Source organism: Trachymyrmex septentrionalis, unplaced genomic scaffold (genome assembly GCF_001594115.1).
Source record: "Trachymyrmex septentrionalis isolate Tsep2-gDNA-1 unplaced genomic scaffold, Tsep1.0 scaffold107, whole genome shotgun sequence".
In the NCBI taxonomy this organism is placed as follows: domain Eukaryota; kingdom Metazoa; phylum Arthropoda; class Insecta; order Hymenoptera; family Formicidae; genus Trachymyrmex; species Trachymyrmex septentrionalis.
Window position 1 is genome coordinate 806,063 of NW_017304196.1, and position 14,430 is coordinate 820,492.

Below are 14,430 nucleotides of genomic sequence, written 5' to 3' on the forward strand. Positions count from 1 at the left end.
ATTCTATTTTTTTAATCCATTTAACAAATTAATTTCAATTTTATATTTTTTTTTTGACGAATATTAATTGCATACGATATTTATGAGTAGAGCGTGAGCGTGGCATGGCAGACAGCGCTCTGGTTTATCATGCCAAAAGTCCCGGATTTGATCTCGGTAGAAACCAAAATATTTACGCTCGTGTCTCCTCTCGGAAAAGGCCGGCAACCTCCCGAGAGTGTTCTTGCTTAGAGAAACACCTCTTGAAAAATTCGCCATTCGGAACCGACATTAAAACTAAGCTCCCATATGCTCATGGCAATTGAATAATCAATGCATACCACAAGCATATGAGAGAGGTGTAACATAGGCCAGAGGCCTAACGTAAGAAGAAGAAGAAGAAGATGTTTATGAATTGTCCAAATATTGTTTGACAAAAGTTATAGTACTGATCTTGTCGTATATATAATTAATTTTAATTAATTTAAGTTTAGACGTGTTATATTTGTATGTTTAATTCGTAGCCACTTAAAATGTTTTATACCTCTGCTATTAGCATGGCGACGCGATCCTCGAAGAAACTCTGGCGAAAGGAACTGGTGTGCAAAATTATAGATAATGACGTAAACTGATTCTGCTAGCATTATAATAACGACTGCGATACGATTACACGAGCGCATTTACTTGACAGCTCAATCGCGGACAGAGTGCCTCTAACGATGAGCGTCTTGAGAAGTTTTTAGATTATTAAAACGGCAGAAAATGCACTTTCAACATGTGTGAAATTATTCTGTGAGGTTTAATCATGTCAGCGCAGTCTTGATCCATCTATAAATAAAAATGGTAATGATAAAATCTAATTAATTGATAAATATCTAATTAATTCTTTTATAACAATTTATATCTGTATGTCAAGGAATGTATCGATTTGAAAAACGCTTATTTAACAAACGTTAAAGTTAAATTTAACATACCATAACTAGAACGCGCAAATACAATCTCGTACGTGTTCGAAAGATACTTTCTGTCGTTTCATGCGCTATTTTCTCATCGCTCGTTAACCAACACTGCCGCGTAAATTCTAACACGCCTCGAGCGAACAGTACAGTAGACACCTTACCGATTTTCATCGATTGTCATTGAATGTTGGACGTTAAAAGATCAGGGTATAATGAAACGTTGTTCAAGTGCTTTCGCGTTCGACCATAGGGCTCGATGTAGATAGCCGCATATATGATGGTAACTGCGTGCTGTGTAAGCAAGAGGAGAAGTCGTGTAAATACATATAGAACTGTTTTTTATCGTTGAAATCATTTTAAACAAGAAGATTCATTCGTTATGCTACTCGTCACGCGGGCAGCAGTGATACATTGATATTATACATACTGCATTTTCATTGCTGCACATATACATACATACATACATACGTACGTACATATATACATACATATATATATATATATATGTGTATGTGTACATAACATGCATATAAGATGTTAAAACTTTAAGCCGGCAAATTTTTTAAGGAAGAGACATTAAGAAATAAATATTGTTTATTAATAATTTTTTTGTCGACAAAAAGTATTATTAACAAAAAAATATTTCACTTAAAATCATTTATACTTTGCTAAAGTTTGTCAGTTTAATTTTTTAATATCCTGTATGTATATATACATACATGTGCACATATATACGTGTGCATTTATGCAAACACATATTCGTTTTTAATTCGCATAGACTATCCGTATTATAGTCTGCTACATCGAGAACGAATGTGTTAAATAAAAAGAGGCAGCTAATTAGATTTATGCGCTGACTTTGTAAAAGTCTGTCTTTCCTTAAATAAATTTTTGCCATGCCCCCGTTCGATCGATCCTGGCTGGCAAGCCTTTTATAAAATATAACGATGTTTGTGTAATAGAAACATCCGAACTAGGTACCTTAACACGAGATATATGACAGTAGAAAAGAATTGTTATACATTAATATTTCTAAATTGAAAGGGACTGGGGAAGCGTATAAATTTACATATGTATACAAATGTAATATTAGAATACCATTTGCATATACGAACAATGTACATAAAAACAACGCTCTGTTTAAAACTGACTTTATCGTGCTTTTAAAGCTAGCCCTGTGTCATAAAAACGAAAGCAGATGAATTTCCAATTATGAATAGACTAGAAGCATTTATAAGCTTCTCGTACTTGCGTTAGCCATTTTATAATATAAATCGCGAGAAACTGTTAGATTCATATTAACATCAAGTTCATTCATTTGGAATTTATAGTGGAATTGAACACATCGATAAATTACACAGAAAAATATTGTATTCAGACAACTGTTTAATACGTTCGCTATCAGCGTTATATATGGCAAACAATAATTTACGTGATAAACCATAAATTTTGTTTTACACCGGAACAAATAAAATTACCTCATTATTATTGAATAATCTGTAAAAAATTACATCGCTTAAGTAACATGCGTGATTTGAGATTATAATGTGGAGCATTTATTGTTTTGAAGCAATTTAAATAGGCGACGTAGATATAGTATGTTTTGTGGCAAGAATTTTCAAAATCCAACGTGATATAATGAATGTATTAATCATTTCAGAATATTGATACATTTGCAGCCGCTGACTTAGTACTACGACTTTTTAAAATTTATAACTAGTTATCGTTAACATAGTAGTATATTTTTTGTATTTTAACTTTAATTTTTTTTTTCGAACGTAGTTAATTTTGAACTTAAAATCAAATGAAAAGACAATTTTAAAAATATCATACAAAAAAAAATATTAAATTACATTTTACGTAAAAAAATGTTTAGCTAATTCGCAATTTTACGTAAAAAAATGTTTAGCAAATTCGTAATTTTATTCTTATGTCTAAACATTTAATTAAAAATATTAAATGCTAAAAATGTTCGATTAATTTTTATGCGAAAACGCATATCTATATATTGTATTCGGCTTCCAATTTTAGAAAAAATTATCGGTTGCGGAACTATTTTAAGATAAGAATAAAAGTAAAGGAGCTTTTTCCTTTAACATCAGCATAGAGAAACGTGAAGTAGTAGCCTGTGATGAAATTGGATTTTAATTGTCGCCTTTGCGTCTTTTTCATCTTCTATCGATTTTATTATGCAAGATATTTATAATTTTTTATACACACAACAGGACTATAAAAACTTTATGTCTAATTTTTGGAAATATATATATATAGGTATAGATTTGAAATGATTTATAAAAAGATATAAACATTTCAATGTATACGAATATTCTTCTCTAACAAAATTATAATTGGAGGAATTTGGGTTCTATCAGCGTCAATGCAGAAATTGATAAAATATTACAACAATCGTTTGATATAACTGTCAAGAAAAATATATTTCCGAAAGCAACATATAATTAGGACCAGCGAAAACCAAGTTGAGAGAATCAATGTACAGAATTTTAATCAGCTAGTTTAAAGAATTAAAATAAAGATGCAATATACATTTAGCTTGCGCAAATGCGAGAGAGCAACATTGTTATTAGTAAATACAATATAAAATCGGGCGGCTTTATAATTTTAGATGATTATTTAGTATATTGCGATAGGAGAGAAAGGAGCGTGAATATAATGCGACGAGTGTAACGATATGAGGCACGAACGACAACAGTATAATTACGTGACGCGATAGCCGTAGACTATATCGCTCGCATTAATTAGATAATATAATCGCAACATTCCATTGAAGCCGGGACTGCCAACCGTTTAATAAATACTGACCTGACAGTGGGCGGTGCTGCGAGGAAAGTCGATAATGCATGTAGATAATTAATTAATGTCTTTTTATTCATACTTGGAATAAAGATAAAAACCGATTAAAGCTTAAATCATTTATTTTATATCATATCTAAACACCGTGTCGAAACGTTCCTTTTAATAAATCGAAAATTGTCACATCTTGGAACAATACACGAAAAAACGTGTATTATTTAATTAATCGAATATACAACTTTGCACCGTCTAAATATACAAAGACATTTTTAGAAAGTAAAATTGATTTATTTGAACACGTATATGTATGATATTCGGGCAAAAAATCCGCAAGCTTAATTTTTAATTTTGTTTTAAGTTAATCCTATTTCAGCGGAAAGAAAGCTTTTATTCATTAAAATTATAGAACTTTATTGAATATTTTAAATACATTTTTATGCCGTTTTTGTACACGAAAGAAATTCAAACGGAATAGAATTAGCGTGAAAAACCTTTTAATGTACAATTACTAAATGTTCTTTGAACGAAATAGACACATACTTTTCTTAATTGGCATGCAGCTGAAAGAGCACAACGAAAACAAGTTCAAAAAAACTTAAATATATGTCATTCATAATTAATCGTATCATAAATCAAATAATCATTAACTAATCATAAAAAATTCCTGATGAGCACTGGATGGCAGTCCGGGCACACATCTTTGCTGTGCCAACGCAACGCGCATCTCTTTTATGTATATAATATTGTAATTCTAATTAATCCTTTTAGATAAAATAACTAAAAGCGTGCTACGTTAAGCGAAGGTAACATATAATATTCATCTTCATCGCTGATTAAAATAATATTTATTTATCATCAATTAAAAAGAATGTTTCGGATAAACGTTATTCATTTTCAAGGAAGTATATACATATTACATAGATACTCTTTATTTATAAACAATTTTGATGACTGATATATTTCAAGCAATCATCTATTTTTTAATCGATTTCATTCATTAAAAGTCATGTAAAAAGGGAATCTAAAATCTGCATAATAACCATTTCGATCTTTTCAATAAATGGTAAGCATTTCTAGAGAATTATACTCGTGTAATAGATAATTTAACATCTTTCTCTCTTGTTATAATTTTTCTTATTCTCAGCGTTAAATATCTTGTTATTATTGTCATTTCTCTTTTTCTAAAAATTTCTTTTATATTATCGAACTACATTACTTAAATTAAAAAAACCTTGTTTTAATTGCGAGTTTTTAAATATTTCATAACTTATATTTCAATATATTTAAAGCGTTTCTTTCTGTCGTAAAGATATATATTCCATAAATTCAAATGTTACAATAAACAATTGTCTAACTTTAAATATAAGATAGTTTTGAAGTATTTTCCAGGTTTTCTCTTTATTAATAAGGGGATAATAATGATTTTGAATATGGTGATATTAGGCAAAATAATATTCTCAAGAGAATTATTATCTCTCTCCCAAAAAATTATTTCTCCTAAATATCTTTTCTAATTAAAAAATTTTTATCTGAAATATTAATTGATGATATGTAAAGATATCTGTGAACATCCCGAAGTTGGGGCACAGAAGCGAGTCAATGGATAATTTTATGGCCGATGGAAAAATTTTGTAGATATAATTCCTCTTTGCACACACCTTCACATACATCTTTCTAAAGCTAATAACGCGTTAATATAATTGTATGTAATTTCTATATAAATTGTCATGATTACAACACGGCACAACCATACAACGTATAGTATATCAAGTTTGTCACTGTACGCAGAATAATGATACATTTAACATTGTACCTACCCCAAATTGCGTGCGTAGTATGCAAATTAATAACGTAATTTGCGTACTACGCATACTTAATACTAGTATACTTTGTACAATAATACTCGTCTTTTAGGAGAACGATTATGATTAAAGAGAGCTTCGTTTCAACGTACTGAATGTCAACGTTATTTTAACGATTACTCTGATATTTCACGGACGGGATTATTTTTATTACTTTCCATTCTACAGTAAGTCTATTCGATCTTCCCTTCCCGTTTCCCTCCTTTTTTTACGAATTTGTATTTTTTAATGCGCCAACCCCTCCTCCCCTACCAGCGAACCGGAGCTATCGACAGCTCCATTTATTGTAAGTTTCGAAAGACTTGTACAATATGAATAATCAATAATAAATCAATAATAGAAGCTTCGTGGTCCAAAATCAAAATAAATTGAAGTTGGAAATTATTTAGCTGTACCGAGTACGAATTATAGATGTAATAAATTGATATTTCAGCTTTAAAGATAAGATTTCGTCAAAGGAGAAACTCAAGAATAAAGACGTACTAATCCTACATATATTGTAACATACTTTGAATTACTAAATCTTTTCTAGTTTGGCAAACGCTAAATAAACTAAAGGAAGGTAGTATCGTCATCCTATGGGTCTTTAAATACAAAGTAACGAAGAGACAGACAAACTGGCCAAGGAATGATGGAGAAATCCATTTGACATATTGTTATTCCTTTCACCAAAGATGAGAAGGTTAAGAGATATTTGGAGAAAGAATACCTGGCTAGATGGAAGATTTGTGACGGAGATGAAATCGGGTATTAAAGTTGGACACGATATTATATCCACGTGGATTAAATTAGCCAACAGGAATTATGCGAATGGGATAATAATGCACGTTTCTGTACGATGTTACATAAGATTATATTTTGCAACTTTCTTCTCTGCGGTGTTTTTTTAGCGGGCCAGACCCATTAAAACGTGACAAAATGTTCATTCGTCATAATGATGCATCATTCGATTCTTCTTTTGTTTTCCTTTTTAGCTTCCCAATTTGTTTCTTCTCTTTACGATGATCAATCAGTGTTTAATCGTGTTTGCCATCAATTTCAGATAGTCTCTCAAATATACCGATCGAAAGAAGCGCGTATACGTAAACGTTGTCGCAAAATCTACACTACTCACGATGGCGAACTAATAATCTTTCTTTCACACACTCATGCGTTTCCTCTTTCTCTCTCCCCCTCTCTCTCTCAGTTTGAAATACAACACATATATACTCTTTTCATATTCATCCTCTCATCTTCTCGTAGCCATATAAAAAAAGCGCTCGGCTAGTGTAAATGGAAAATGAAAACAGGATTAATACAATTCCTCCTGGCTATCGCGAGTAGGAGCGCGGCGAATATTGTGCAAAGTAATACAATTGCGATGTTGATTAAAAGTCATATCAAGGAATCTTCTCTTCATGTTCATTTATGATTATTTTCAATTTGTAACAATATACATATAATATATCGACTTTGAGATATTTTAAAAAATGATTTCAAAAAATGTTAAATCTCTCCCTTTGTGTGTGTATATATCCTGAATTAAAAAAAAAAAATAGAGTCTAGTAGAATCGTCGAACCACAGATCATAAAGAAACGTAAAATAAATTATCATTATAATTAATATTTTTCAAATCGTGTTTAATATGTTTTTAATGCAACAGGCAATTTCGTTATCCTGCACAACATCCCTTCGCTATAAGTGTAAAATACACACTGCATGTACACATACATGTACATGTATATATGTGTATATATACGTACGTATATAATGAATGAAATTATAAACTAACATTTTATTTAATAATTAATAATATTAATAACATTAAAAGTAACTAATCCGTATTTTTATGATAATTACATATAACGAAATGTTCGCAGCGTCTATTTATTTGTATATTTCTTACACACACGCACACACATACATATATACAATATACGTTTGTGTGTGTGTGTGTGTGTGTGTGTATGCGCGCGCGCGTGTGGTGTGCGTGTGTATGTGTGTGAGAGTGTGTGTGTGTGTGTGTGTGTGCGTGTGCATATATGTAAGGTGTATGTAATGTACACATACATACACACATTTATGATGCGAGCTTACACTTGTATAATTGTTTTGTAAAGTATTTACAATTGCAGAAGGGTATGATTATTTTGTAGGCACTATGGCTTTGGACGTACACTAAGTTGTACGTTAGGGTACATCCTTGAGGGACTTCCAGACAATTTTTTCAGTGTATCCTTGAGATCTCGAGGAACAAGAAGAGGTATCTCTACACGAATCTCGCTCAATAAAACAATTCCAGCACCGCATTACTCGACAGTATTCAAGTGTTCACCGGCAAGAAACTATCTTTAAAAAAAAAATCCCGTCATCAAGTTCAGAACAGTACTACGCCTTAAATCTTAGGATCTTAGACAATATGATCGTTGCGAATTGAAATTAAATACGCATTTAAATATGACAATATAGTCTAAGATCTTTCACTCATTTTTTCATTACTGTACATGTGTACGTTTTGACTTTACGTTCATCTTCGTGACATTCAATAAAAAGTTGATCAAAGCGTGTGACTCCTATAATCGGCTAATAATATAATTATTGTTATAAAACAATTACTATTCTTCGCGTTTAATTTCCCTTCCACTGAATAACGAAAAATAAAATAATATATTCAAAATGGAAAACGTTTATTTATCTTGATTTGCCATTCGACCGGTTGGAGTTACAAAAGCACGCGAAATAAGACTATTATGTTGTCGAACGATTTATTAACAAGGCAACATATAACCGTTAAAAAAAACATACAACGTCCGAAGGAAGGACGATAGACTCTAGGTCGCATATAATTAAAAAAAAAAAAACATCCGCGTCTCAATAATACGCACACAGTCATTTTTCGCGCGCACGAAGTAATCCTCGCAATCTCGTCTTTCCCCCCTCTTCCTTTCTTCATTAAACAAGACTTTATATCAGAAAGAATTCGATGATTTTAACCGCCTCATTCATTTTACAATTGGACAACTACGAAAAGCAATTAGATCGTTGTCCGACACGAGTACAGTCTGTCCTCTCTCTGAATTCCCAAATACATGCTCTCTCCTATCTCTTAGCACAATTTACAATATTATTACAGATTGCACGAAAAAGCGCCTTCGCTTTTTAACTTTTCTCTGCTTTCTTTCTCTCTCATACACACACGCACGCACGCACACACACACTCTTCCTCTTTCATCTCTCTTCTATCTCTTTGTCTAATATCTTTGCAATCCATTCCGCAAACGTGATCAACGCAGACCATTTCAAGCCGGAAGCACACATTAACAATATTGTGATATGTTTATCCTGTGCCTCGGCGGTTCGGCTCTTTCACACAGAGTTTATGGTCCGCAATAAGAAATTAAAATAGTGTAACCACGAAATATTCCAGAATGAAACATGAGTACAAAAAAAAAACGTAAAATATTAAAATATTCTGATGCAGACAGATCAATAACATTCCTTTATAGTTTTTATGTGGAGCATACAATAACAGACGGTGTAAAAAATCCTGTTACCGAAAAATATAATGCATTCTATGTGATATATCTTTGATTTCAACAGGATGCAATTTATGAAACTATGACATGGCCTCGACTATTTTGTTGCTATTCTTTTAAGCCTTCTTGTACTTTTAAATACAAAAAATATGGAAAGTAAATTCCAGATATAAAATGGTGTGCTTAAAGAAATAATAAATAAATAAAAATGTCTTTGTATGTTTGCAATTTTTCGCGAAGATCGACGCGCGGAACGAAACTGCCAACTATCATCACTACGTAACGCGAAGGCGCATTATAAAACTGACAAAGCAGTTCCATTTGTTTGAGTAACAACCCAAAAAGACACGAACGCCCGTGCAATAAGCGATGATATTCCTAGAATTTAAAATCGAAGAGATCCGAAAGACCTTCCTCGGTGCCTAACGAGAACGAGTAGTCGTTTTCGGAGAGAGGTGGTTCCAAAGTCAGTAGTTGTTCTCCAAAATCGAGAATACTCAGATCTGTAACAAAAGTAAGAGGAATGACGAACTTGCTATATCAAATCCAGCATTATTTACATTTAGATCGTTTGCAAACAATTACTTAAGAAAATAATTCTGAAAGCTTTTAATATATATACGTACATAAAGATTCAATATTTTAAATAAAATTCTTTTATAATTTTTTAATGAATCACGTATCAGGAAAAGACTAGTTCCTAATTACATTATTAAGAACTGTATGTCAGTAATGTAGAATATATAATTTACTTATATATATATAGTTTTCTTGTGATGCACCATATATAAGTACTTTATTTTATTTAAAAAGTTCGCAATCAGTTACAAAGCGATTAAAGAGTACAATTACTGCATATTGTTAGTTTCAACAATGTTTCTAATAGATCGTTTAATTATCTAAGAAAATTGGTAATCAAAATAAAATAGTGCTGCAAAATTCGGGTCGATCATATTGATTTCTAAATTATATATATATATATATATATTCCTTGAAGAATTTTCAGAGATAGTTATAATGAAAAAAATTTTTTTTATGAAAAGCGCATCTTGCATCCATACATCCGTGTAGTATTAATGTAGCAACATCGTATAAAACATAATAGAAGCCAATATAGTTAGTATAGATGAACGTACCTTTGCACGACACGAGCTTTGCTGTTTGAAACCGTTACCTAACTAGAACTCTGCCTGTGATGTGATTTTGATAATTTCAACACACAAGTCACAGCCAGAGCTCCATCAGGGTACGGCCATCATCCATTGGTGAAAAGGCAGTGAAATATTCAAAAGAAAGGTAATGTACTATTAAGTTATATGAAAATATTCAACCTCTACCTTTCTTTTGAATAATATTTGTATCCACAAGTGATTATTAAATTGTAATACATGCAACACGTTCTTTTCAAATGAGGATGTAATATAACAATTTTGCAAGACAATTATCTTATACACATAATCTATATCTATTTTGCAAAAACTTTCGCTATGAAAAGAACGCTGAAGTCAGAATTTGTTTTAGTAATACAGAGACAAAAAAAGATTAAAAATATTTTATTTAAAAAAAAGATACAACTATGTGTGTACAAGGCATAAAGCATTAAACTAAATAAAGCGTTAGAAACTTTGCAGAAATAAAATACAAGAATTAAATGAAAAAGAAATGTACAAATACGCAACAATATACAGCAATATGTATTTATTAAAATATCAACAGAAATATTGAATTATAAATATGAAAAGCGAGAAATAAAGACTTTTTTTTTCTCATATTATACTATATTGAAATAAAGTATTAGAAATATTCTTTCTCTGTTATTGTGCACTAATAAACGCATGTATAATTCATATCTCAAATTTCTTGTGAAAACAATATATATGATAAAAAGCTATTCATTAATCGAGAAATCTTTAACATATTCTATCAATTTCTCAAAAATGCAAAGAATAACATATTAAAAAATTAATTTATTTCAACGTATAGTGCAAAGAGAATTTCTCGCTCACAATTTATGACACCATAATTCAATATAATTGCGTAAGAAAATAGAATGTCAGTTATGAATTCTATGTGCGTCGCATAAATATTGATATTTCTGTCGAATACTGATATTTAATATTAGAAATATGAATGTATGAAATAAAAAGGAATAAAATATTACATATTTACAAAATAACACATTAGATTTTGCGACAAAATATATTCATATATTCAATCACAGAATTATATTAAAAATTTTTTTAATTTTTTATTTCTATAATTTTATTTTTATTTGTTTTAATACATATTTAAATTTCTTATAATATATTTAAACTGATATAATGTATTTAAATATGCATTTCGATTTATAATTTAATAATATTATCAATAATGTTACACGATCTCTATATGAAAATATTATTTAAAATATAAATGATAGAAAAAACATAATTTATAAAATTAAGAATGAGAGACAAATAATTTCCTCGTGTGAATAAAATAAATACGAAATAGAAATTATTCTACAAGATATTATTATAGATGGAGGATATTAATGATTTACTGAAAACAGCTCAAAAAATAAATATTTGTCCCTACTTATTTTCCTTCACAATTTCAGAATTTTTATTATTTATAAATCGGCCATTAATATAAAATATGAAAGAAGCTTTTTCAAGAAAGAAAGCAAATTAAACAAGCATTATTTCCCTCTAATCTTACCTGAACTGATTTGGTCCTCTGTTTGGAGTTGGAATTTGCCACCGCCCATTGGTCCATAATCATCGGATTCGCATAAGAACGCGTCCTTCATGCTTGTTATACTGGTAACTGTAGTTACGGGGGTACACAGACGAGTATTTATGAAACTCTCATCGGAAGGTACTGGCTCGATTCGCATGTCGCTTTCTCGATTAGCCAACAATTCAGGAGGCAAACAAGGTATATCGGATTCTTTTGATTGAGGCACAGATTGCGTTGTTGCATACCCAGGATAGGATGTTTTGACTGTGGAATCCTCAGGACACAGAAACACATCTATCTCGCCGTGTTCCGATCTCATGTGCATTTGAAGCTAAAAACATTAATACAAGTGAAATATAAAACGCATAGTAAATATATATAAAATATTTTTCTCTAGACGTTGGAGAGCAATTTGAGATGCAAATGATACATATAAATAATATTAAATTCTTTGGATATTTTACCTTTTGTTGACCAAAGTTATTGATCGGTTGTGGGACATGGAGGGTAGCTTCCGGCGGGGCTTTCACAGCCATAATAACTTGGTCTTTGTACATTGAGACTGAACGTAAATCATGATACGTCACATAAGCGTATTGTCTATCCGCGCAGAGCTCGCGAAGGTTCTTATCAGCACCGTGAATCAATCGATCCAGAGTGTTCTCCTTAGCTTCCAAATCTGCGACCTCCCATCTGAGATTAGCGATATCATTCTGATTGTTCGGTAATTGACCGCCTCTATAACAAGCAATTAGTTTCGAGTATAATCTCCGGTTATATGTAGATGTAGATGGTAAAGAGAGACTGTAAGAGAGATGTACATATATCTTAGCAGATAACTTACTTCCACTGGATATTGTTTTTACTTTTCTTCTCTAAAATACCAATGCCCTCTAAAACATTAGTAATGTCGTATATACGACGTTTTTGTACCTCCAACTTTTCTGACGCTACATTTAAGTCCACCACACCATCCTGACTACTTTCAACTAAGTGAATAAACTTTTTTGTGAGCAAACTCAAAGATGTGTCATACCGTGTCCTTTCTACAGTTTTACCTGCAATGAAACAAACGATTCCTTTCTTGAATGACATGCAAAAGATAAGAGAAAGATCATAAAGCAGAACAGATATTTACTTTTGGTGGGTGTATGACCAGCTAAAGAATTTGAGCCGGATCTTCTACGTTTACCTCTGGGTGTTTTGAAGGCAGACTGGCTGGGACCAGTTGTCCCTACCTCCAAATTCAGTCTTCTTTTTACCGCTTGAACTGATATCTGTGAAAAAGAAAAGGAAATTGTAACTTGATTAGACAAGTGCCAATTAAATACTTTTGTGTAAATCAACATAGATATTTTGATATGTCAAATTATTATAAAAAAATCTGAGATACTATAGAAATTTTACCTCAGTATCAATTTATCATCATCACTCATCAATCATTTTACCTCAGCTCTTGGTGGTGGTTGTGTGGGTTTTCTTGTTATTTGATAACAAGGCGTTTGTCCGTATTGGTGATCCTGTAAATGAGGGCTTGGTGTTTCTTCTGCCACTTTTGGAGGTTGGATTTCATCTAAAGAACCATCATCCAGAAACTCAGACTTTACTGTAAAAAGATATTATTCGAGTGAGCTTAACAGTGACAAACTAATGTAAGACTTGTAATATTTTTCACTGCAAGTGACTTACACAATTTTGTTTCCACCATGTCTGGAGTAACTGGCCTGGCTGGATCCTCCAGGATCACTTGTCTCCTTACCCGAGGCATCCTGGTAATGTGATTGTGTCTGAAATAATTATACATACATAAAACTATACAACTGTCAAACTGTACAAAACCACACGCTAATTACTTCCTAATAAATAATCATTCTGTCTGAAACGCCATAATATCAATCTTCCAAACATTTATAAGACTAAAAAATAAAATTCAAGAGATACATATAACAAGCAGGAAACGATATACCGATATGATATACTCTCAACCACGCGAGATGCAACAGATTGACGCGATCGGACATTTCGACGCGAGATCACAGTAAGTTAATCCCGGTACGCGACAAGTTTCCTGCCGCACGATTCGCGCGATCGAAGCAACGAGACTCGCGGATCCGCGGGTCGTGTCGTTACACCGCGAACACGACCATTCGGCCATTCGGCACACGAGGAAAGAATCGAGGAAATGACGGCAGCGCACGGACCTATTTCTAAGCACGCTCTGCATTTTCGGCCGTTAACCGCTGCTGCTCGCCGCGCGCGCGTGTGATTCGGCGCGTTACACGTGCGATTGCGGCGGTGAGTGTCATTTTTAAATCCCAAGGTTTTTCAGTTCTCGCACGAGGGGACAGAAAAAAAAAAAAAAGACGCGCCGCGTTGACAACGGATGGGTGACCTGTCCGCACACCGGGCGTGTAAAAGTCGTGCGTTGTATTCACACACGTGTGCGCGCGCGTATACACTACATAACGGAAATAATAAGGGCGACGCGAGCACCGCAGTCAGGCAATGCTACGTGTGCGATATTAGCATCTTTCTCTCTCTCTCTCTCTCTCTCTCTCTCTCTCTCTCTCTCTCTCTCTCTC

General features: G+C 32.4%; 1 protein-coding gene across 7 annotated transcripts in view; it reads right to left on the reverse strand.

The window, feature by feature from the left end:
- Nucleotides 1-7,563: 7,563 nt before the first annotated feature.
- The window catches only part of LOC108746973 (transcription factor E2F2-like), a 14,396-nt gene continuing 7,529 nt past the window's right edge, over nucleotides 7,564-14,430 (reverse strand). For 5 of the 7 annotated variants that reach the window (XM_018484154.1, XM_018484196.1, XM_018484186.1 and 2 more), the window contains exons 2-8: nucleotides 13,538-13,635; nucleotides 13,297-13,454; nucleotides 12,987-13,125; nucleotides 12,693-12,906; nucleotides 12,313-12,586; nucleotides 11,828-12,179; nucleotides 7,564-9,630 (exon numbers count right to left, since the gene is read on the reverse strand). In XM_018484154.1, the coding sequence (XP_018339656.1) occupies nucleotides 9,506-9,630; nucleotides 11,828-12,179; nucleotides 12,313-12,586; nucleotides 12,693-12,906; nucleotides 12,987-13,125; nucleotides 13,297-13,454; nucleotides 13,538-13,616 (1,341 nt within the window). In that variant the 5' untranslated portion in view covers nucleotides 13,617-13,635 and the 3' untranslated portion in view covers nucleotides 7,564-9,505. Of the gene's footprint in view, nucleotides 9,631-11,827; nucleotides 12,180-12,312; nucleotides 12,587-12,692; nucleotides 12,907-12,986; nucleotides 13,126-13,296; nucleotides 13,455-13,537; nucleotides 13,636-13,814; nucleotides 14,022-14,049; nucleotides 14,338-14,430 lie in introns of those variants that run through there. The other 2 variants (XM_018484145.1, XM_018484162.1) reach the window with 2 other exon arrangements.